General features: G+C 60.1%; 1 protein-coding gene across 9 annotated transcripts in view; it reads left to right on the plus strand.

Annotated features, from left to right (window-relative positions):
- The first annotated feature begins 1,211 nt into the window (after positions 1 to 1,211).
- MACF1 (microtubule-actin crosslinking factor 1) overlaps positions 1,212 to 23,625 on the plus strand; it is a 139,299-nt gene continuing 116,885 nt past the window's right edge. For 2 of the 9 annotated variants that reach the window (XM_027661218.1, XM_027661207.1), the window contains exon 1: positions 1,212 to 1,482. In XM_027661218.1, the coding sequence (XP_027517019.1) occupies positions 1,263 to 1,482 (220 nt within the window). In that variant the 5' untranslated portion in view covers positions 1,212 to 1,262. Of the gene's footprint in view, positions 1,483 to 6,158; positions 6,291 to 16,286; positions 16,447 to 23,625 lie in introns of those variants that run through there. The other 7 variants (XM_027661219.1, XM_027661208.1, XM_027661221.1 and 4 more) reach the window with 5 other exon arrangements.

Below are 23,625 nucleotides of genomic sequence, written 5' to 3' on the forward strand. Positions count from 1 at the left end.
GAAGCGCCAGGGAGGAGCGGGGGATGGAGCGGCAAGGGCAGGAGACAGGGATGGAGCGGGGATGGAGCGCGGAAGGGCGGAGGGTGGGGATGGGAATGGACCGGGAAAAGGGGGCAGCAGCCGCCCGGGCTGGGCTGGAGCTGCGGGCACCGGAGGGTGCCGTGAGTGGGGGGGAGGGTGTTGAACTGGGGGGGAGCAGGACCCGCGGGGTTCAGACCGGCCCCGTGTGCCCCCGCAGAGCCGTGCCCGCACCCCGCTGCCTCCCGCACCTGCTGCCCCCCCTCCCGCGCCGCAACCCCGGGTCCAGCCCCCGCAGCCCCCGCTCTGCCTCTCCTTGGGCACCGGAACCCCCCCCGGCCTCGCGGCCCCCCCAGCCCCACACCTCTGGGTCCCCCAAAAACAGGGCGCGGGCTGAGCCCCCCGGGGCTGCCTGGGGGAGCCGCGGTTTTGGGCCGCGATTCATTTTTTCGCAGCTTTTCAATGGGGGGTGAATGACTCATGGAATCCTTTCTCCTTTTCTTTCAATGTTTTTTTGGGTCTCTTTGTTCCTGTTTTGCTGATTAAATGATGGGAATAAGGAAAGGCTCGGCGCGATGGAGGCGGCTCCTGCGCCGCGGCACATCGGTTGTAGGAGTCTCAGGCATTTTTTCCTGGTCGTGCTAGAGGACACAATGAGATTTATTTTAAATATGTCTCATGCAAGGTGCTTATTTGCCCAGCGTGTGTACGCGGCACAGCTCACTCCCGGCGTGCTCCAGAAAGCCCTACCATCTTTCCCTGCCATGATTAATAGGATTTTTAAAGCCATTCCCATTCTCAGAGGGGAAAAACCTGCAGGTACAAAGGGCAGTGCCGATCTGCTGCTTCTTCTTGTACCGAGCACAAAGAAACCAAACCCAAAAAGGTTGGACTTGGCTTTGTGGGAGTGAACTGGTGCTGGGGACGCCAGTGTGGGCTTTGCTGGTGGAGGGGCAACCGTGCCACTGTCCCCATCCCTGGGAATCCCAGCTGTCAGACCAGCAAGGGGGAAACTGAGGCAGCATTTAGGAGCTTTGGGAGGGCTGATTCGCCTGCCCAAGAGGACGTTTGGGCAGGGGCTGAGGGCAGGGACGTCCACGGTGGGATGGTCCCTTCTCCATCAGCCCCAGCACCTGTGGCAGGGAGGGACCCACCGGTGGCCCGGTGTCACGAGCTGTTTGCTCCTCCTGCAGGGTGCTGCCCGTGGGGACGTCCTGCCCGCCCTCCTGCCCGTGCCCTGGGCCATGTCGTCCTCCGACGAGGAGACCCTCAGCGAGCGGTCTTGCCGGAGCGAGCGGTCGTGCCGGAGCGAGCGCTCCTACCGCAGCGAGCGCTCGGGCAGCCTCTCCCCCTGCCCACCCGGCGACACCTTGCCCTGGAATTTACCCCTCCATGAGCAGAGGAAGAGGAAGAGCCAGGACTCGGTGCTGGACCCGGCTGAGAGGGCTGTTGTCAGGGTCGCAGGTAAGTCAGCGCCCTGTTGTGCAGTGGATCCCCCTCGGGGATGGGTAGATGGGACTCCCACCGCGGTGGCTGAGATGGTCTTGGGGTCATCCCTGTACCCTGCTGCTCCCCAGGGAGACTGGGGATGGATGGGATGGGGAAGGGAGGGATGGATGTGGCTTTTGGTGGGTGAGGACCAGGGTGGTGGCTTGGTTCTACCAAGGCTTTGTCCTCTCCAGGCTCGCCCTGGGCAGTTCATACCCTCAGCACTGGGGTTAAGGGATGACTGGGCTCCTCCAACTCGTGGGTTGGGTGACATTAGAATGCTTAATTAAGGACTAAATGGCTCCTTGGTAGAACAATGCCCTTGGCCGTACTCCAGGGAGGAATTTGCCCTGGGAGGTTTGGGATTCCCACCTGGATGATGTTGCTGGGGCTGCTCCTTTGCCCTGGTGGTGTCCATGGACAGCCCCATTGCCGTGGTCATTGTGTCACTGCTCCATGTGTCCCCCTTCTGCTGCACTGCTGTGATGCCCAGGTCACAGCCCTGGGGAAGGAATGGGGATGGGAAGGAGAAACAAAGACAGGGATGGACCCACCGTGGCCAATGGCTCCTTCTCCAAGTGCTGGTTGAGGGGGGAGGTGGGAACTCCGCTCCAGGGCTGTTGGGGAGGGAGGACGGAGGAGTTTGCTCAGGATGGTGGCTCCAAGCACCAGAGCCAGGATTTGCTTCTTCACTGGGGCCAAACAGCCATCAGGGGCTTTGATCTGCATCTGCTGGGGTCTGTCCACAACTCCCTGCACTCCAGGTGCCTTTGATCTGCTCCTGCCAGAGCAAACGGGATTCAGGGACATGCTGAGGGGCCCCCGCCGAGCCCTGGCCGGGCTGTTCCTGGCTGTTGCTCCAAGGGAAACCCAGGGCCCAGCTTTTATCTTGCTGGTGGAGGTGGGCATGAGGGTGACAACTCCTTAGGTGCCCGCTCTGCCCCTCCAGCCCAAACCCATGGCCAAATCAGCCCCTGCTCTGCACCCTGTGGGGGCTCAGGCTGGGAGCACTGGGGAGCAGGGACAGCACCTGGTGCAGGGACCGGTGTCACCAGGTCAGGAGTGGCTGTGGGGTGCTGCTGGGCTCCCTCCCTGCCTGCCCCATGGCACAGGGGTGCGTGCAGCTCTGGCCGTGCCACGGTGCCACTCGGGTGCCATCCCGGCTCCGGGCGTCTTGGGGCTGGAAGAACCAGTTGATTCAAATGATGGTTCTCGAGAATGCACCGTCTGGGGCTGGGGGAAGCAAATGTGCAGGGTGTGGCTGGCCTTGCCCCAAATCCCAGCACCACCGGGGCTGGGAGATGACTGGGTACCAGGATCCCAATGTGCCCATCATAGAATCATGGAATGGTCTGGGTTGGAAGGGACCTTAAAGGGCATCTCATTCCAACCCCCCTGCCACAGGCAGGGACACCTTTCACTAGACCAGGTTGCTCAGAGCTCCATCCAGCCTGGCCTCTCACGACCCCTCTGTGCCCCAAAAGCCCCATCCTGATGGGTGCTGAGCACCCTCCTGCACCCCAGAGACAGACCTTGTCAAGGCACAGTTGCCTTTCTACCTGGGATGCCGAGTGCTTGTCGTGATGGCAGCTGGATCCAGCCCATGATTAAAGGCAGGGGGATGTCACAAAATTCGGTCTCATGCAGATTCCCCATTAAAAATAACTCGGGAGGTGCAGCGAGACAGTGCTGAGCTGGGGGAAAAAAAAAAGAGTTCCGAGACAGTTTTGTGTCACCAAGTTTGAAAATGAGCTGAAATATTGATTCAGATCCTTGCATTATTCAGTGGGAATGTCTGCAGGGCGCCGGCCGCCCCAGCACCTCTTCCCACCACAGGGACTGGGCTGGAAACCAGGGATCCAGGGATCTGGGCCTGTGGAATGTGCCCCGAGGGGAGCTGGCACCTCTCGGTGTGCCTGGGGAGGGGGATGGGGCTTGACTCCCTGGGATCCCCAGAAAGGGGCATCAGGGACCCAGAACAGGGGTGAGAGCAGAGCCCTGGGCATCATGAGGGGCTGGGGAACCCCATCCTGTACCCACCATGGGCAGGGGAGTGTGGCACCTCAGTGGCTTTGGGGGGACACATGGACCTGGGGGGCTCTTCCTCCTCACTGTCCGTGGGGTCTAGTGGTCTCTGTTTCTGGCCATCAGAGCCAAAAAAAGGAGGACCCGGCTGTGACCATGGAGGGGTTGCACCAGTGAGGACCTTGCTGGAGGTGCTGGTGCCATGGTGCAGGGGGCTGGGACACGCTGGCCTGTGTCCCCAGGCAGTTCTGGAGCTGTTCCCTGCTTTACTGGCAGCTCCTTGGAAGGCAGTGGTGGGGGAGAGGCAGGGGGGGACCGGGACGTGAAGGGTCAGAATCCGACCCTTGGCCCCGCTCGCTCTGTCTCGCTCCAGGCACTTGGCAGAGGGTGAGAGTGGGCGGTGGGGGCTGTTTTTGAGGGGAAAAACCAGGCTCTTTCATCCTAAATCTGCTTGTACTTGGTGCTGCCAGGGTTGTGTTGGGGTGCTGGGGTGGTGCTGGGGCAGGAGGGGCCGGGGGAATCTGGGGGGCCGGGGGTGAACAGGCAGGGGTGATGGACGAGGCGCCGCAGGGGTTTTCCAGGGGCTCTTTGAAAAGACTCCTGGGAGTCCTTTGTCACCCGGGCGCGTCACCCGCGCCGCTGGCAGAGCCGGCGCTGGCTGAGGGAGGGAGCTGTGCTTCGTCCCCGGGGACACGGGAACAAACCCCCTTGTTCTCCGCTGCCTTGGGAGCAGCAGCGGGGCCAGGGCAGGCTCCGAGCAGCATTCCCGCTGCCCGGGGAGGAACCGCTGAGTGCCAGCTGGCGGGCACAGATTTCCCTTTCCCTGGGAACGCGTTTTTGGGTCAGAGGGATGTGGCGAGTGCAGGCACCTCTGCAGGGCTCCGTGCGGGGCGGCTCCGTGGGCAGAGCCAGAGGAGCTGCATCCCTGTGTCTGTTCCCAGTGGATGCTCTGGCCATTCCCAGTAGGATGCTCCACTGCCTGAGGATGACTGCCTGGCACCACTGGCACCACTGGGCACAAAGACCCTGCCACGAGGTTGCTGGGATTTGAACCCTCCTCCTCATGGAGGTTCTGCCAGGGATGCAGCCGGACACCAGTGCTCAGTGTCATGTTAATTACTTTTCCTAATTAAGGTGCCAAGGATGAGAGGGAGATGCCTCCAAAACCAGGATGAGGGGGGTGATTTGTGTAACCCCACCTTAGGCCAAAGGCTGCAGGAGGACAAGGAGGAGGAGAAAGAGGAGGAGGACGATGATGATGGTGCTGCTCGTGTTTCCTCTTCATCCCCTGGAGGAGTGTGGGTGCAGCCACCCCCCACCCCAGGGGGATTTGGGGGAGACACAGGGTGTCTGCCTGAGCAGGATGGGGCTTTTCTCGTTGCCATGGTTACCCAGCCGGGCCCTCCGGTTGCCATGGGAACGGCGCATGGGGTGAAAAAGCAGCATCTTGAGATGGCCAAAAAAGGCGACAAGGGGCCTGGCTCTCCCTGCTCACAGCTCCCACCCAGCTCCAGCCGGGATCCCAGTCTGGGGGACACCCACAGGCCCACCAGTCCCCCCAGTTGTTCTCATGATGGTGGCAGGGTGGGGTGCAGAGCCTTGGGCACATGGGGAGTGGGACCCCCATCCTGGGCACAGTGGGACTGGGGGCAGCTCAGATGCTGTCCCACTTGGGTGCACTGGGATGCACTGGGATGCAGTGTTTTGATTGCAGAGAGTGCTCTGGGTGCACTGGGAGGCAATGCCCTTGTGGCACTGGGAGGTGCTGGGGTGCACTGGGACGCACGGGGCTGCAGTTATCTGGGCTCAGAGGAGTGCACTGGGATACACTGGGCTGCACTGGGATGAACTGCCCTGGGCTCACAGGAATGCACTGGGATACACTGGGATGAACTGCCCTGGGCTCACTGGGGTGTGCTGGGGGCATTACTTGCCACTAGGACACTCTGGCATCACGTGTGGCCCCGCTGGACTGTGTCTACCCCCTTGATGTCACCCCCCCCCCAGTGTCACCCCCACTGTCATCCCTTGGTGTCACCCCTCAGTGTCACCCCCCACTGCCACCCCAATGTCACTCCCACCGTCACTCGCCCTGTGTCCCCCCAAGTGCCCCAGGTGTCCCCAGTGTCCCCCACCCAGTGTCACCCCCCCGGTGTCACCCCCCGGTGTCCCCCCGTGTCACCCCCACTGCCACCCCCTCTGTCACCACCAGGGGTCGCTGCGGGGCCAGGGCGGGCTCAGGGGGCGTGGCCCATCGATGGGGCGTGGCCTATCCCGGGGGGGCGGAGCGTACAATGACCATCGTGCCGGGGGTGTGACCACCGCCAGTGGGCGTGTCCGAGGGGGGGCGTGTCCGTGCCTACAGGCGTGTCCAGGGGGCGTGTCCAAGGCGTATCCCTACGGGTGGGCGTGCCGGGGGGGGTGGGCGTGTCCCATGCAAATCAGCGCACTCCAGGGGGGCGTGTCCCTCCGAGTGGGCGTGTCGCCGGGCGTGCCGCTTTAACGGGCGTGTCCTGTGCCTGTGGGCGTGTCCCGGGGGGTGGGCGTGTCCCCCGCGGTGGGCGGGGCCGCGGGCCCGGGCGCGGCGGCGGAAGCGGCCCCGGCGCAGACCGGCCCTGGCCGCGCCGCCGGCAGCTGCGCCCAGCGCGGGCACAAAGGGGCCGCCATGGCCGGCTACGTGCCGGGGCTGCTCCCGGCCAACCGCACCCAGGAGAAGGAGTTCGTCCAGGCCTACGAGGACGTGCTGGAGCGTTACAAAGGTAACCCGCGCACCGGCGGGGCCTGCAGGGCGGCGGGGAGGCCCCCGCGGGGATGAGCCGGTGCCCTGAACGGTGCTGTGCCTGTGCCCGCGGGGGCGGCCCCGGGAGCTCGGCGGGGTGCGGTGCTCGGGGGGGGCATCCTCGGGGAGCGCGGCAGCCCCTGCGTGGGGTACCCCGGGGTCCGGGTGTCCCCCCGGCGTGGGGGTACCCCGGGGTCCGGGTGTCTCCCCGGCGTGGGGGTTCCCGGGGTCCGGGTGTCCCCTGGTGTGGGGTGCTCGCGGTCCAAGTGTCCCACGGCGTGGGGTACCCAAGTGCCCCAGGTGTCCCCTGTGTGCAATGCCCGAAGGCTGAGAGTCCCCTGCGTGGGCTGTCTGTATCCTCAGTGTCCCTGCGTGGGGTTCCTGGGGTGCCGTGTCCCCTGCGTGGGCTCAGCATCTCTGCATGCTGTGCCCTAGGGGTGAGTGGCACTGGTGTCCCCTGCGTGGGATGTCTGGGTCTTTCTGTGTGAACTGCTTGGGGAGGGGCAGGGGGCTCAGCATCCCTGTGTGAGCTTCCTGTTTCCCCTGTGTGTGATTCCCAGAGTTTTTGGGGTCCCTGTGTCCAGCATCCAGCATCTCACCACCGCACCTTGGTGCTCGGGCATCCACCATCCCTGTGCCCTCACTGGGGTGGCACAAGGTATATGGGGACCCACCAGTGTCCCCACGGGGCCAGGCTCCCTCCCTGAGCCGCAGCTGGGCAGGGAGGAAGGGCTGAGGTGCTCCCCAGGCCGGTGTGGTGGCGGCTGTGCCGGTGCCGGTACCGGCAGTGAGTGTGCAGTTTTGATGTCAGCGGCTCATCCCCGGCAGTTGTGTGCGTTCCCATCCTTCTGCTTGTTATTATTATTTTTTTTTCCCCTCCTCTGCTGCAGCGCTAGACTTGTCCTGGAGCCCAGATTTCAGCCCCACAGGGCTCCCAGCGCTCCGTTTTATAAGTTTAGCAGCCAAGTCTCTTTAAAATGCGGATGGATGGCCGAGCCCAGAGGAGCCAGGCGCTCGCAGCGCCTGTTTCCTTTTCCTTTCTGCCTGCAGAGAAAGGGGAATAATGGATTCCCTGGCTCCCCGATTCAGGGGGTGCCACTCAAACCTCCCAGAGGTGGGAGAGACGCGCAGCCTCTCTCAGCTTCCACGGGGAGCAGGGGATAAAGCCTCTTCAGGCACCCTGGAAAGGCGCTGGAGAACGTGACTCGGGCTCATCCCAAGTACTTGACAAACTTTTATTAATAAAAAGCTGCTTTGATGTAGTTGGGTTCAGCGTGGAGACGCAGGAAGCAGTGCAGCGGGTGCCAGCGCTGGCACGGGAAGAGCTGCTGTTTGCATCGAGTTTGCTTTGTTCCAAAAGAGAAATGGAAATTCCAGTGCCTGTGTGTGCTGGCCCAGCTGGAGCACCCTTTTCACCTGGGCTCCCTTTGCCCGCCCTGTGCTCTGGCTGTCTGTGCTTTCACTGAGCAGCTGGGCTCCTCTGTGGAGGAGTTTCTTTTTAGGTAATACCTAATTTTTGTGCTGGGGTATGGTAGAAAGCTGGTAATAGCTTGGAAATACCCTGCTGGGTGTTGTTTGAGCGTGTTTGTGGTGTAGGGAGAATGAGTGTTTATGCTCCAAAAAGCTTACGTTTGCTTTTGACCCCTTCCCAGCTCCCCACCTGTGCTGGGAGGGCTGAGTGGGAGCCCCAGTTTGGGTCGCTGGGCTCTGAGTCGGTGGATGTGTCGTCTCTCCCCTGTTTTCCCCCACTGCAGCTCCTGTAAACGGTTTGGTTTTTCCTGTCCAGAGCAAGTTTTCCGCTGGCTCATCCCCTCCCCCTCTTAATCCTGCAAAAACACGGAGTTTTCAGCGAAATGTGACTGCTGAGGGCTGACTGGGGAGACCTGTGGCGTTGGTGTCCGGCTTGTGGTGGCCACTCCGTACCTGTCACATCCAGGACCTGGCGCTGCTGGCACCGGCTCACACCGTCAGAGGGCAAGGAGGACACTTGGCCCTGCTGGAACTGGGATGGCAAATAGACACCACCACTCTATTCCTATAAAAAAAAACCACCCTGAAACCCCTAATCTGAGCAGTGGGGCCTCTGCTGCCGAGCAAGCCAGGACAGGTCAGGAGGCAAGGAGGGCGATGGCACGGGAAGGGGTCTTGGAGCGGCACGTGGAGCTATAAATCCTGCCTTTCCCTGATGAGCAGGAGTGAACCAGCTGGCAGATCCCCGTGATTTCTTTCTTTGTGAGAACACCCACCTTCGGCAGCGGGGTGCTGGGGGGTTGTGCCGCAGCGCCGCGGCCGTGCCGGGGGAGGAGGTTTGCATCAGCGCTGCGGGGGCACCCACCTGGTCCCGAGGGGGTGGGTTGAGCAAGGGGATGGGGCTAAAGATGGGGAATTTGGGGATGGAGGCTCCGGCGCTGCCTCGCTGAGCGTGGCTTCCTTCAGCTGCCGGCATCCTCGGTGGGGGCACAGCGCCCTCCGGGTTGTCCCCTCCGGAATAGAACCCCCACACCTGCAGCTGGAAGGTCTCCAGCACCACGACCTTCACCAATCTGGCCCAGCTTCCTGCGGCTGCACTGGGGAGAGACGTGGCGTGGGGCAGGTTCCAGCCCCTCTTGCCTCATCGCTGGATCGCCGCGGCGCGTGCCGGGACGTGCAGCGCGGGTGCCGGCGGGAGTGACGGCACCAGCGCCAGGAGCGATGGTGGTGGATCCCTTCTGGGTGCTGCCACCAGGCAGAGGGGTCTGGGCAGGAAGAAAGGCCTGGCTCTGTCCTCCCATGGGCACAGGGCTCAGCAGCTGAGGCTGCTTTCCATTCCTGTGGCATGGACTTCCCCTGGAGTTTAAGGGAGTGCTGGCAATCACTCGTGGCCCTGTTCTGAGCAACCCCTGGGACGTTTGGCAGCTCAAGGGTGGCGGTAGTGCTGCTGAGAGCTCAGGTCATGCTTTCCCTGCTCTGTAAACATTAACTAATCAATCCTGGTGAAATCCTTTCTTTTTCATAATTAACTCTTTTTTGGGGGATTGGGGGTAGGAACCTGTAGCTGTGGTGTCTGAGAAGCTTTTTCCCACCCTCGGCACCGTCTCTGCCAGCTCCGTGGTGCCCAGCACGTGGCTTGACCTGTTTGGACTGGGACAGCACAGGGTGGCTTGTTACCTTGTGCAAGTAACTTGGCTCCTGTTAGGGAGGGAACAACCTTCCAGGGAGTGGAGGAGAGCCTGGGGTGGGCAGCAGAGGTGGAGGACCCTTGTATAAATCAACCAGGGTTCATTTCCACTTAGGAGTGGAGCCTCCCTGGTGGTGGGTGGCAGTCCTGGCCATTCCCATCTCTGAAGAACATAATTTTTTTCCCACTTGTGTCTTGTCTTGTGCCGTAACAAATACAACTAGAGGTGTCTGGACCCCAGTGCTGGGGTCTTGGGGGTGCCTTGAGCTAAGCAGCTCTCCCAACATGCAACTGCCTCCTGATGCAAGGCTATTGCTGGGATTTCATCCCACAAGGATAAACGTCGTTCCTGGGTGGTGCTGAGTGGGCTGCACGAGGTCCCTGTGGTCTATGAGAACCCTGCTGGGACTGGTGGCATGACAGTGACTCCTCACTGGGGGAGAGGAAGCCCTTCTTCCTCTTCATTGCCTGGGAGGAGGGCTGGCCAAGTGCCACTTTCAGAGTGGAGAGTCCCTGGCTTGAGCAAGCACAGGGGGAAGCTGGGCTGGAAGCCATCAGACTTCCCATCACTGAGTGGGATAATGCTGATTTTTTTTTTTGGGGCGGGAGGTGCATGGGAGTTGTTGGCTTCCCTGGTCCTGGGGGGGACACCAGAGGCAAAGGGGAGGCTCGAGGAGGTGGCAGGAGCCTTGGGCAGTCTCGGGTGCCTGAGGTGGAGCCTGAGCACTTGGTGGAAGATGTTTTGCTCGTGCTTGTTTTGGCCAACGGGGAAATGGAGTTGGTGGTTTCTCAGGTGGCAGGACCCACCCCACCTCGCCCGGCCGGCTCTCCGCTGCCTTCGCAGTGGAGTCATCACCATCCCAAGGCACCGCGGTGCCTCCCGGGCTGGGATTGCCCGGCGGGGAGGTGCGTGCCTCCCCCCATCCCGCCGACGTGCCCGCCACAAATCAACGGGAAGCGATTGCCGTCCTTGTCCTGGTGCCCTGCTAATGAACCAGAACCGTGGCTGAGTCCGGCTCGCAGGTCCCGGGGCTCTTGGCTGCTTCCCCTCGTTCCCATGTGCTCCTGGGCCAGAGAGAAAATCCCCTGGGGAGGTGGGGTGGTGGGTGCCCGTCCGAGGTGGCCGCATCCGCGGTACCTCGCCGGCACAGGCACCGGTGACCCGCTGGTGTTTGGGGCCGTGCCGGAAGGCTTTGATCTCATTGCAGCAGCCAGCTCGCCGCCGAGCCTCTGGAAAGTGCTGTTCTCTCCCTGCTCTTTTCAGCACAGCCTGCACGCATTCCCGTCGGAGCCTTTTCCTTCCCGGCTCATGCTTCGGGGTGAGACCGGAGTCTTTGACCTCCGTCTGCTGGTTTCCAGCCAACCCCCTTTCCAGGCTCTGTCAGCTAAGTTTAGACTGCTCTGGACATACCGTGGCTGATGCCAGTGGCAAGAAACCTCCCAGAGGGAAGTAAAACAAGAGGTTTTATTTAAATTTGGAGTGTCTTAACACCATTGTTTGAACACCCTGGGTGATAAGTGCTCTTTTTATGCATGTAAAATGGATAAATTCAGCTGTGGAAGCAGCAGGGCACTGCAGTTCCCAGTTGCTGGAAGGGAGGTGTAGGGAGAAGCTGTGCTGGAGCTTGGGGTGGGTATGCTGGGATCTCTGGATAAAGCTCCATCCTCCTGCACAGAGGGGCTGTGAGTCCTCTGTGGTGCCATGGATTCGGCCTGATTCCTGCACGGGGCAGTGCAGGATCTGCCTGCTGGAGCAGGAGGGCCAGGACAGGTGTGGGGCAGCGGGAAGATGCTTGGAGCAGCTGGAAAGCAGAGCAACCCCTCCCGGGGCTCTGCTCAGACAGGGAAGCCCTGGAAGGGACCCCACTCCCTGAGCTCAAATAATCCAGCCCTTCCCACCGCTCTCTGTGGCTCGGCCGTCCCCAGGGCGTTGCTGCCCTGGAAGCTCCGTGTGCTGTGGACGGATCCTAGCAACGCCAGCTGAGTTTTCCAGGCAGATGAGGCAATCGCTGCCCCTGGGGCGAGGCAGTGCAGTGGTTGGTGTGCTGGCACACCTGGGATGGGGCCAGGAGCAGGGACACAGTGGGAGCACTAATTTGTGGGGCTGGTGGTGGCCGTCACCCGTGATGTGCCCCCCGGCACGGCGGCGCAGAGGGAACCTTCCCAGGGCCGTGGGCAGGACCTTCAAACTGGCTCCTCTCCGCACCCCGGCTGATTGCTCACACCTTTCCCATCCCATCGGAGTCTGCGGGTGGGGTGGGAACCAGCAGAGCCAGGGGTGGGAACCAGCAGAGCCAGTGCTGGGAGGTGGTGGAGGCAGGGTGACGTTCTCCCCAGCACAGAGAGCAGAGCAGCTTCCTGGTAGTGGGATCCCCTGCCTGGACATCCCCGTCCTCCATCCCGAGCAGCCAGGCCTGCAGCATCCCTGCTGGATGCTGGCCTCGAGCTCCCCCTTCTCCTTCCAGACACTCTTTCTCAAGGCTTGCTGGAAACTCCAGACTTAACCTCTCAGCACTGTCCTATCTGGGGGGGGCTGAGCTGGGTTTGGGGGTGTTCAAACAGCCTCCAGCTTGGAAAGGGAAACTGCCAAGGAAGTTCCCTGCACGGCAGTGTCTGCAAAGCACAGAGGATGCTTGTGTTAATAAGCTGGGAAGTTTCATTTCCAAGCTTGTGTCTGGATGGATCCCACCCGGCTTGGGGGCCGGGGAGGGGGATCCTCCAACGTCAGCTTCCCACTGAAATGTGTGGTGGGGCGGGAGGCTGAGTGATCAGATTTGGTGTGTGTTTGGCCGTGGACATGGTAAAGTGAGTCCTGGGAAGTGATCTGAGATGTGTGTCCTGCTTCTAGGTCAGATAAGCCCAGAAATTCCTGGAAGGTGGGAGAGTGGGGAGGGCTGTTGGTTGAGGTGGTTTGGGAGATTTTGGCTGATAAGTGGGACGCTGATCCCAGCAGGATGAGCTAAGGCTCCCTCTTGCCCCATTGGAGCAGAGCCATGAGCAGGCTCTGACAGTGCAGGTGGGATCCTCGGTCTCTGGGTACCAGCAGAGATGAGACAGATCTGGCTGCAGGTCTTGTGCTTGTGCCTGGTCCCTGCAGCCACATCCTTGCAGTGCCAGGAGTGTCCCTTTGTCACTCCCCTGTTTATCAGTGATCTGGACCAGTGAGCCCTGGGCGCTGCGAGGCCACAATCATATTTATTTTGTTGTTTTCCTGTGCGTGACATGCTGCATTTCCATTTTTCATTTCCTGTTGAGCCCTGTTTCCCTCCGGCGAGTCCAAGCGTGCCGGCAGCCGCCTGCCCTCCCTGCCCTCACTCTGCTCACATCCAGCATTCTTTAATGATGCTGGAGAAGCTTTTCCAGCCTCCCACAGGTGATGAGTGCTCTGTTTTGCATTCCTACAGCTCCTTTGTGGGTTGTGTTCTCTCCCAGCCTCTGCTTTTGCCCACCTTGATCTCTGCTGGGACCCCTGCCCAAGTCAAAGGCATGGTCCTGGCATGGTTGGGATTGAAACCAGCTCTGCCCCATCCTGCTCCTAAGTCCTTTCTCTGCCCTTGCTGCCTCCCAACCCACTACCCAGCTCCTGCAGTGCCTCGATCCCGGTGGGATGTTTGTGCTGACTTCTGGTTGTGTCAGATCAGGGTGTAACTTGTCTTGGGTTTTATTAATCGTTATTTGGGTCTGTTGTGGCCTTTCGGAAATGCTTTTGCCAGCAGCTTATTTTTCCCTGCAGGAAACTGTATACAAGGGCTCCCGTGGCAGAGAGATTCGTGTTGACCTTGGGCAGTTTTGCTACAAGAGCCCTACCGGTAAAACTATCCTGTGGGAACGACTCCTTCCCATGTGGAGCAGGGCTGGGCTGTCTCCCCAGCCCAGTGGTCCCCTGCCAGCTAATGAGCGTTAATTAATGCCCCTGCACCACCTCCCTGCTTCGGGAATGTTCAGTTGACACTAGGATTGCTACAGTGATGTTGGGGACAGCTGGTGTGTCCGTGGCCATCACCGTGACCCTGCTGGGGGCTCGCCAGGGCGGTGGTGCTGCAGCCGTGCTGGTGAGGCTGCCCCTAAATAAATGCACCCTGCGCCCCGGGCGTGCCCTGGGTCAAACCTCCCTCCCCTGGCTCCGCCAACGTCCTTGGAAGGGCTGGAACAGCCCTTGCCCCACTGCTGGTGACAGTGGGGAAGGGCAGTGGAGCCCCCCAGCTGCACACTGGGATGGGGGCAGTGCCCTGGGATGAGGCTGGAGGGGACAGCCATGATTTCATTGCAGGGTGGCTCCAGACGCTGCCTGTGGAGATATTTCATCCTCTCTCCGGCTGCTTGGGATGCTTCTCGTTCCTGCTGTGGAGGGCAGTTGCTGGGCTGGGAGATGCTGGGATTCCTCAGCAGGCTGGCTGCGTGGTGGCCATGGTGGGAGCTGGGGGCTCCCGTCACTCTCTCCCCGATCTCACTGTGCTGATTGAGCCAGCTGGAAGATTCTCCCTCCTCCAGGAATTCCTGGCGTTCCCGGCGGGGAGAGGGAGCGGGGAGAGGGAGCCGGGATGCTTGTGGATGGAGGGAGCTGGGATGCCTGTGGATAGGGTTTGGTGGCGTCAGACCTGCTTCCCATTAACCCCCTCGGGATGGGAGGAGGGAAGTGCTGCTCTCCCCATCACCACGGGGTTTGGGGGGACTGGTGGGTTCCAGCTGCCTTCCCACTCTGCTGACTTGCTTCCGTGTTGGATCCATTAGGGAGCAAAGCAGGAGGGAGGCACTGACCCCCCCCACAAGTGTGGGGTTACCCTGCTCACCCTGGGGGTGCAGAGCCGTGGTGGGTGCTGGGGAAGAGCTGTGGTGCTGGAGGGGCCAATTCTGGGCAGCTGCATCTCCCTCCCACCGTTGTAATTTTGGAGCAGCTGCCGGCTTGCCATGCCCATCCTGGTGGTGTCTGGTCTCTCCCCTTTGCTGGGAAGGGGAGAAAGGGGATAATTCAGATGGGATGTTGGCGGTGCTGCTGTTCCCCTGTGATGGGCTCAGCTCTCCCTCTGTGCCTGTTTGGGGGTGTGGGAGGGCAAGGAGACGATGTCCCCCTGTGCCCCCTCCGTGGGGCTGTTCCTCCCTTCCTCCTCACAGCCCCTTTGTCAGCAAGAAGCAAGGTTTCTTTCCTTTTTCTTTTTTTGTTCTTAGAGGAAAATTCCATTGTGCTATTTTTAGTGGTGACAACTTGGCTTCTCGCAACAACTTTATTCTGCTCCCGGCGCTGCCGACGGGCGCGGGGGGCTGTCTGTGGGAGCGGCCCCACGATGCCAGGGATGCAGCGGGGCTGCCAGCCAGGCACCTCCAGCTCCAACCCTGAATCTGGGCTGCTCATGTGGCCACTCACTGGCTATTGGATCAGCTCCTTCTTGCTGCAATGACGAGCCCACAGGGCTCAGACAGCCCCCCTTGAAGGCAGCGCCGTCTCCAGGTGTCACCTCCATCCCACCGGAGCCCAGTGATGGATACGGGTGGTGCAGAGGTTTCTGGTGTAATCAGAGTGCGGGGGAGGCACCTCAGCACCTGCCCCCCTTTCCCCCTCGGAGCTCCCAGAGGGATTTTGGCTCCCTGGTTCCCAGGCAGACAGCTGTCAGGGGCACAGGCGGCAACTGGCCTGCTGGGTTTGCTCTGTTCACAATGGAAAGCAACACCCCCAGTGTGAGTCAGCCCCTGGAGGGGTGTCCGTCTGTCCATGGAGCTGTGGAGAAGGCGGACACAGGGCCACTTCCATGAGTGTTTTGGCTTTATTAATATTTTTGTGGACAATGTGGGGCATTGCCGTGGGATGCTGCTTGCTTTGGGATGTACCCCAACACAGGGTGAAAGAGCTGGGATATTCATGCACCCATGGATAACGGGAATTTCCTTGCTCCCCTGAGACACAGGGAGCTCCCACCCCTGGTTTCTGGGGGGAGATTTGGCTCCTGCAGCACATCCTTGCTCTGGTTTCTCTCCCTTCTTCCTCTGGCAAAGCTCAAAGAGCTCGTGCAGGTGTGACAGGGTGGCTCTGCTGGGAGAGCCAGGGAGGCAGATCCTGCACTGTGTGGTGGGTCTTGCTCAATCTGCTGGGATCTTTCCGGATACAGGGAGAGCAGGATCTACCTCCATGACAGCTCATTTCAACACCTCTGATGCTATTATTGTTATTACGAGTTATTTGATTTGAGAGAAGTGCTGGTCCATGCCCAGTGGACAGCAGTCCTGCTGAAGGGCAGCAGTGAGTGGGGCAGGTGCTTGGATCCCCCTCTGGGCTGGTTCCTGCTGCCAAAAATTCCTTTAAAACCAGTAAATCTCCTTTTCGGCTTTGTAAGCACCATGGTGCCAGTGCAGGGTGAGCATGTGGCAAATGTCAGGGGGCAAAGACAGGAGGGATCTGCCTCCCATCTGCTCGTGGGTGTCACCTGGCTCATTTTTCCAACACTTTGACACTTTTTCTGGTGGCTTCTCCCAGGCTGATGGGCTGGTGTCAGAGTCACCAGGGTGGCTTTTCCCATAGGATGGGGACACCGTGCTCTGCCCACTGACTGTGTTTTCCCAGTCCTCTGCCTTCCCATCTTGGAAGCCTGGTGGGTTTTTTTCCTTCCCTTGCCTTCCCGGTTCCCTCAAACATACTCCTTGCTGGAAATATGTCCCTGGGACATACAATCCCTGAAATCTGGCGTGGAGGGGTGGGGTAAGGGATGCCGGGGGGCCCTGATGGTGCGGGGCACTTGCTGGGCTCATTTGCAAAAGGGGGGTGGCCTCGAGCCATGGGAGGTTTTCATGTGCTTCATCTAATAAGGAAACACTGCCAGTGGTCAAAGGGCGACGGGCGAGCACTCCAGCGGGAATGCCGAGCTGGAGACGGCGGCTGGAGCTTGTGGGCCACCCTGATGCCACCCAGCTGAGCAGCGGGGTGTGTTCGGCTGGAAAATGAACTTGGAGAAGTACAGGAAGTTCCTGGGTGGACTCGGCACCCTGAGAGGTATTTCTCACCCTCCATAGTGTGGATGTGCAGCGCGGGGAGAGGCTGAGCCGCTCCGGCGTCGCGTCTTCCGAGGGCTCCGGCTGAGCCCGACCATCTGCCATCGATCGCTGATCGCGGCGAATCGAGCACTCCTGGGATGTCCAGGAGTCGCTGGCTCCCTGTGGAGCTCCCAGGCGGGCAGGGGTGGTGCCTTCCATGGCTCCGCTTCACTTCCCTCTTTTGTCTTTTATTTGGATTTGGAGCGCTGTGGTCCGGGCACAAAGCGAGCGCTGGGGCAGCGGCTGACCCAGCCCTGGGAGCAGTGCAGGGAGGCCGGGGAAGCTGCTTTGCAAATAACAACTGGAAAAGAAATTGAGCTCAAATTCCTGCTAAAGGGAGAGGAGCTGGCTGCTGTTCCCACGAGATGAGGGCTGATCTGGCTTTGGTGAGGGTGTTTTCGCTGCATGGATCCCACTGGCTGCGGGTGCACAGTGGCACCCGGGTGCAGATTGCTGTTTTCCCCCTTCCCTTCTTTCTAAAACTCTTTCCCAGGGCTTTGTCCTCTCCTGCCTCGCAGGCTGTCCCTGGAGAGCTGGCTGGGACACCGGATCCTGCGGGGCTGGCCCCTGGCAGGTGGCTGGAGGCAGGCGGTCGTTGTCCCACTGCTGCAGGCAGCGAGCCCGGGCTGCGGGAGAGCAGCTCAGTTTACCTGGTGCTCTGGGAATGCTTTCCTTGCTTTTTCTCCCCCTTCTTCCTTTATTTTTATCCCTCCCCGCTGTTTAGAGGAGCTTTTTTCCCTCCGGAATTCCCAGCCAACCTCACCCCGCTGCAGACAGCTCCGGGGATTCTCCTGCTCGGAAGGAAGGCAGAGCAGAAAACAGAAGGCACCTGGAATGCCATCGCCTGTCATCCAACAACACTCTCATTGACTTGCCCCTTTTTACAGCGTGGCCTCAGCCCGGCTGGGCTTTACCAGCTGATCCCATTGTATAACAAAGGTGAATCAATTCCATGTTTAATTTAGCAGGGAGCCAAGGGAGTTGTCACCGGCGGGCTGGCAGCCTCCCCACCCTCCCGCGAAGGGTTAATCCCGCAGCTCTGTGGCTGACAGCTGCCCTGAGTTATCGCGTCTGGGAGGAATATAATTCACTTTCTTATGCTGCCGTGGTGTCCATCATAAATTTTTCCTGAGCCTCGCTGCAGCTGGCACTGGGAATCAATGTGAAAGGAGCCCTGAGTCGCTGTGTGCCGGGGGTGGTGACCGGCTCCATCCTCCCCATCTGCAGCCTCTTGGCAGCCAGAGCACGGATGGGTGCTGGGTTTGGGTGCCAGTGAGCCCCCTCTCTGTGTTTTTGGGCTGCTGCTGAACCTCTCACATGGGGCTTTCCAGCCCCGTTTGCAGCTGCAGCTCAGCAAATTCCCCTCCTGCCTGCGAGAGCGAGGTGCGGGGAGCCAACACGACATTATTAATCGCGTTTACAAGGTGACTGGTTGCAGGAGCTGATCTGGCAGCATTCCCCTCTCCAGGTGCTGCCCAGAGCCCTGCCGGGAGTGCTGGCTCCCGCGCTGGCTCCCACATCCCGTTGCTTGTGGCACTTTCCACTCCTGTGAGCCTGTAATGGGAGCATGAAAACCTGGGTGGCAAGTCCCCAGGAAACCCAATCTTCAGGTTTTGGTCTGTTTGGCTGCCTGCAGACTGAGTGATAGAGTCCTGTGTGGCTTTAATTCAGGAAGTGGAGCAGGCAGGGAGACGGAGGAAAGCACATTGTGTGGAGGAAAGCAGGGGCTGGAAGTGTTCAAAGCCAGGCTGGACGGGGCTTGGAGCGACCTGCTGTAGAGGAAGGTGGCCCTGCTCATGCCAGGGGGTGGGACTGGATGGGCTTTAAGGTCCCTTCCAAGCAAACCAGTCTGAGATTCTGTTCTTGGAGGAGGCCAAGCAACTCTTTGAGTGGGCACAACCACCCCTTTCATGCTGCTGGGGGGTTTCCCTACAGATCCAAGCACAGAGGGGATGCCCACCTTTGCAGGCAGTGATGGTTGGCTCTGTGGTGCCCACTGGCATGGAAACATTGTGCCATGCATCTTGCTGTTGCCGTTTGGCATTTGCCACGGATCTAAGTGTGCTCTTAGTGCTGAAAACAGTTGGCCCAGCCTGCCCTTGAGCTGCTGGGCTGGCCAGAGCTGGAGGAAAACAAGGTTTTATTGCTGGAGAGGTTTCTTTTCCCTTCTCCCCCCTCATGTCTATTCATCTCCCCAGGGAGGTGGAGGCAGCAGCGGATATTGGAGCTGGGAGTGTTTCATATGTAAATGCTCGTGTATGTAAGTCCAGGCCCCTGACCCCCGGCGCAGTGCCAGCATCCATCTCCTCCCAAAGGCTTGGAGAGCATCCCAGTGCCCCCAGCCCGCCCAGCTGGGATGGGGCTGGGGGGCCCTGCCAGATCCCTGCCTCTGTGCCGGGGACAAAAGATGCTGCTCCATGAGGGACCTTGCCCCAGTGGGTGCGGGGTCACCTGGACTTTCCACACAGTTTCCATCTTGAGTTTCCCGGGGCAGCGTCTGTCACGGCCCCTGGGGTGACCAGATCCTTTGGGCTCGGCTCAGGAAACCCATTTGATTACAAATTTATTGCTGGGTTAATTTTACCAGGAGCACGAGGAGGGCCGGTTTCGCTTTCTGAGGAGTTTGTTGTTTACTTGGCAGCTGGCTCAAACCCGGCATCTCCTCGGCCCTCTCGGTGCATGCCAGCTAATCTGGCTCCATCTGACCTTGTCGCTGCCACGTGCTTTCCCCAGGGGAATCAGGTTCAGATTTTCCTTGTGCCCAGGCAGCCATGAGTGGGTCCGTGCTCGTTCCTGCTGCCTCACCATCGTGCACGTGCCCGCAGTGACGAGTTTCTTGGCCCCGCTGAGTTTCTGCTGTTAAAAAAAGAGGGGTTTAGGTGTTATGTGCTGGCCCTGCTGCCGGAGGGATGTGAGGGATTATTGGAGCAGGAGTCAGGAGCAGCCTCCTGCCCCGGTGTGTGCCACGGTGCCAGTGCTGGAGTGGCACCACAGCTCATCCCCGTGTGCTGCCGTCGCTGTTTGCTTTCGTCCCATCATGTGGTGGCTTCCCTGAGGAGCAGCCCAGGCTGGGGCCACCCAAGGTGGCCGGGTGTGATAAGAGATCCAGGGCCGCCATCTGCCCCGGCCACCGCGGGTGGAGACCCTGGTGAGTTTTGGTTCCTCTGGCACGTGGCTCTCACAGCCCTGTCTCCCTCTGTATGAGGAGGATGGAGCTGGTTGCTCCTGGGAATGGGATGATGGTGCTCCTCTGGCACAGCCGCCTGGTGAGGTGTCCCCTGGGCACCACTGCCAGCTGTGGGGACTTGCAGGCTGTGCAAGTCCCTGTTGGTTTACAGCTTTCCCACCATAGCTTTGTGGTTTTAGTCCCGGAAAGGTCCAGCTCAGCCCTGCTGAGGGAATCTGCTGGGCTTGGGCCAGGCTGGTGGGGTCCAGCAGATCTGGGGCTTGAACGAAGAGGGCAAAGCAATGTTAGCAACTGGATTATTTCATTTGCTTTTTAACAGGGATTAAGGTTCTCTGCGGGAGAGCAGGTCTCTAGGGAACAGAAGTTTCAGGCTCTTGCCTCCCCCCTTTTTTTTAATCCTACGTTTCTCTCTGCTGCTGCATGCCAAGGCCGGCTGGCCAGGAGCTGGCGGCAGCAGCTGGGATGAAACATCACAGCCACAAACCATGACCCTGGTTGAGCCCATGGAAGGACCAGGAGGAGATCCTGGGTGCTGTGGGGAGGGTGCTGTGGGTGCCCTGCTGCCCAGGCCACCCCTGTCCAGTGGAAGGGTGCTGGTGCTGGCTGGCAGAGCGAGCTGCCGCTCCTTCGCCCGCCTCCTGCCCGGCGCTAATCAGGTTTCACACTGCTTAGTTTGGGACATCTAATGAGATCAGGGCTCAAGGTTGCTGCCTGCCCTCCATCTGCAGAGGAAGAGGAGGGAATCAGCTGCTTCCTTCTCTTTGACCTCCATTTCTCAGACCAGGCTTTGCACATCTCCTGTTCTAGGGTGGCAGCTCTGCCACCTCTGTCCTTGTGTTCCTTGTGACCCTGAGCTGCTTTTTGGGGCACACCTAGGGGGCTGAAGGCAGAAGATGGGGGGATACACAGCTTCCTAACAGCACTTTGGGCTGACCTCCCTTTGCCTCTGTGCTTTATTTGTGAGGAGCAGGATGAGGGCACCAGAGCTGGGGGCTGCCAGCCCGACCATACCCAGGCAGCCCAGTCGGGGGGAGCCCAGCCCTGACCCCCCTGGCCCTGACACCCCCGTTGTGTGGACCCTGTGCAAACACAGCACCCCCAAACAAAGCCCAGCCAGTTCCCACTAGCCTAACGTTTTCCTATTTCTCCCGCTGCCAAGCAGCCTTTGGTTGGCGTTGGAATAACAAGCCTCTTTGCGGAGACACCGGGTCTTTTGTTAGCTGGTAGAAAAGGAGTTTTGATGCCTCCATCCCTCCACCCCCCGGCTTTCCTGCTCCCTAAGCCGCTGCTGTGGGAAGTGCAAAGCTTGGACTTGAGCGGCCGGGGATGATCCAACCGCTGCGGCTCCGACCCGGCTCCCTGCAGTTCTCCCTGGGGCTCAGCTTTGGAGTCTGGCTCCTCCAACAGAGACTGAGGCCTGGGACTTTATTTTGGGGATTTTTCCAGGATTCGGGGCATTCCTGCTGCTCAGCTCCTGTGCAGGCAGCGGGAGCAGGTGCTGGATTCAGCCAGGGCTTGGGGTGCTCTCGGGCACAGGGCTCTGCTGGGGCTTCCGTCAAATCTTGTGGTGGGGTATTTTTCTGGTTTTTTTTATGTTCTGGGTTTTTTTCACGGCTTTTTCCCTCCACTGTCGGGGTGTGCTGGGAATTCCAGAGCAGGTGTTTACCCAGCCCCGGAGACAGCGGCTCTGTGGAGGTGTGTGGCGTTGTCCCCGTGGCTGGAGGGGCAGGGAGGGACCCAGAGATGGCATCGCCTTCCTCCTCCTCCCCCGGCCTGGGAAAGATGCCACCTCTCCGTGTCAGCACAGGCCCCTGGGAAGGCGTGCAGACGTGTGTGTCCTCTTGCACGTGGGCGTGCGAGCGAGCCTTCCTCTGCCTAGAACTGATGTTGCTCACTCCCAGAAAGACTTGGTGTTCTCTGCCACGAAACCTTTGCTGTTCCTCTCCTTGTGCATCCCTGTGCTCTGGCATCACCTCATCCCTCTCACCCAGCAGCTCCATGTGCACCCAAGACGGCTCCAAGCTGCCCTCGCTGCTTGGCCGTCTGCCTCCGGATGTGCAGCTTTTATCTGTGCCCCGGTGCTGCTGCCTGTCTCTGTTTCCTGCTCCTTCTGCCCTCTCCTTGCAGGACAATGGCACTGAGTTCATGCCAGCTCAGGGGAGTTCGGTGCTTTCCCAGGGCCGTGGTTACGTGGCCGTGAGTCTCGTGGCATCATTCGATGAGCAAGCGCCCTCCGGCTCCCTGCCAGCGTCCTCGCAGGGGTGACGAGCCAGGGGAGGCTTCCGAGAAGTGGAAGGGGATGAAATAATGCCTGAACTGCTGCGTCAGCAAAATCCCAGCAGCCTTGGAGAGGGTGGATGGAAGGAGGGTTTGTAATGCTGGGAAAGAAGCGGTGAGATCACCCTCACCCCCTCTCCGGCGTGACTCGCTCACTTTCGGGCTGAAGGGATGGATCAAAAGCCTGGACAGTGTTGGAGAGGGTTGGAATGAGGCGTGTCCAGGATGGCATTGGATGGACATGGCTCGTGTGCGTGGATCTGCTGGGATCCATGTTGTGGGAGACAGGGAGCTGTGGTCACTTTGGGGGATGCATGGAGGGATGGGCACCCTACCTGCACGGGGAGCAGCAGGGCTGGAAGTGCTGATGCCTACAGATTTCCCTGGGAAAGGTGCTGAATCTGGAGCACCAAAAAGTGAGCCCAGCCAAGGAAAGGAAGCTGGAGCTCCCTGCTGGTGCCTTGGAGATGCTGACTGCTCTTCCTGCAGGAGCTGTGGGGGCCAGGTGAGCCTCCCTGTTCCTGCTGTGAAGGGGACAGTCTCCTTTTGGGTGATTTTGGAGATTCTTTAGGCCCTGCGTTCTCCTGTTGGCTCCATCCATCTCATTGGAGTTGCCCCCTTTGGATAGCCCCTGTTGGGATGTCAGATTCCTGTAGACCCCATAACTGCTGGTGTGCTGGGGGATTTGCCCTCCAGCCTGGGAGCAGGAGTTCATGCCTAGCTCTGCTGCTGGGGAATGATTAAGCTGTAAGCAGGTGGCTGTTTGCCCCAGCTCAGCTGTTTGCCTTTGCAGCATGTAAGCCGGCAGGAATGATGTTTGCTTCCAGACTTGTCTTTTATCCCTGCCCTCCACCTCCCTATCCCACAGCAAGGTGGTCCTGGGGGTCCTGTCCCGTGTCCCACCCCACCTCCAGCCAGGGGAGCAGCTCTGCTGTGGAAAGGGAAGTCTTGGTTTTTTTAAAGATATTGTTCTAATTTTGGTGCCCAGACGTCTGCAGGAAAGGGGAACATCTCTGTTCTTATCATCAGAGCTTCCTTTCCCTGTTTCCTCGGAGTTCTGATTTTACCACTAATGGTGGTGGGTGGGGTCCAAGGTTTCTCCCTGCAGCCCCTTCCCTCTCCCCTGTCTTTGCTCCGTCCAGCCGACCTTTGGCAGCGTGGGCAGCTCCTCTGTGAGTGGTTTGCAGGGAAATATTGATCTGTGCTGGCCTCACAGTGCTGATCCAGGGGGGGTTGGTGCAGAGCAGCCCCCCAAGCTCTGGGCTGAACGAGGCTGCTCTGGTTAACAGGGTGAAGCCCAGCTCAGGCTCCCACTGTTCCCTGTGCAAATGGGGAGCGACGATGGGGTACTCGGAGCCAAAATCCCTATTTGCACAAAACCCCACACTGGGGAGGTTGGTTTGCCAGGGCCATGAGAGTGTTGCTCTCTGAGAGCTTGCACAGTCCCAACTTTTTTCCCTGGAGTGGAGTGGTGATGCCAAGGGGGGGACCCTGCAGTGTTTGCCCCGTCCCTCCCAGCGGGACCGCGGCTGCTTCGGGAGTGATGAAAGCCAGAGGGAAATGTTTAACGTGGGGAATGTGCCCGCCGTGCCAGGAGCCGGCGGCACGCGGGCAGGGCTCGGCGCCGGGGCCCACATGGCGAGGGATCACCGGCTCTGCCCGCACACGCTCAGG

The sequence above is a fragment of the Corapipo altera genome, unplaced genomic scaffold (assembly GCF_003945725.1).
Source record: "Corapipo altera isolate COAL_440 unplaced genomic scaffold, ASM394572v1 201, whole genome shotgun sequence".
Lineage (NCBI taxonomy): Eukaryota > Metazoa > Chordata > Aves > Passeriformes > Pipridae > Corapipo > Corapipo altera.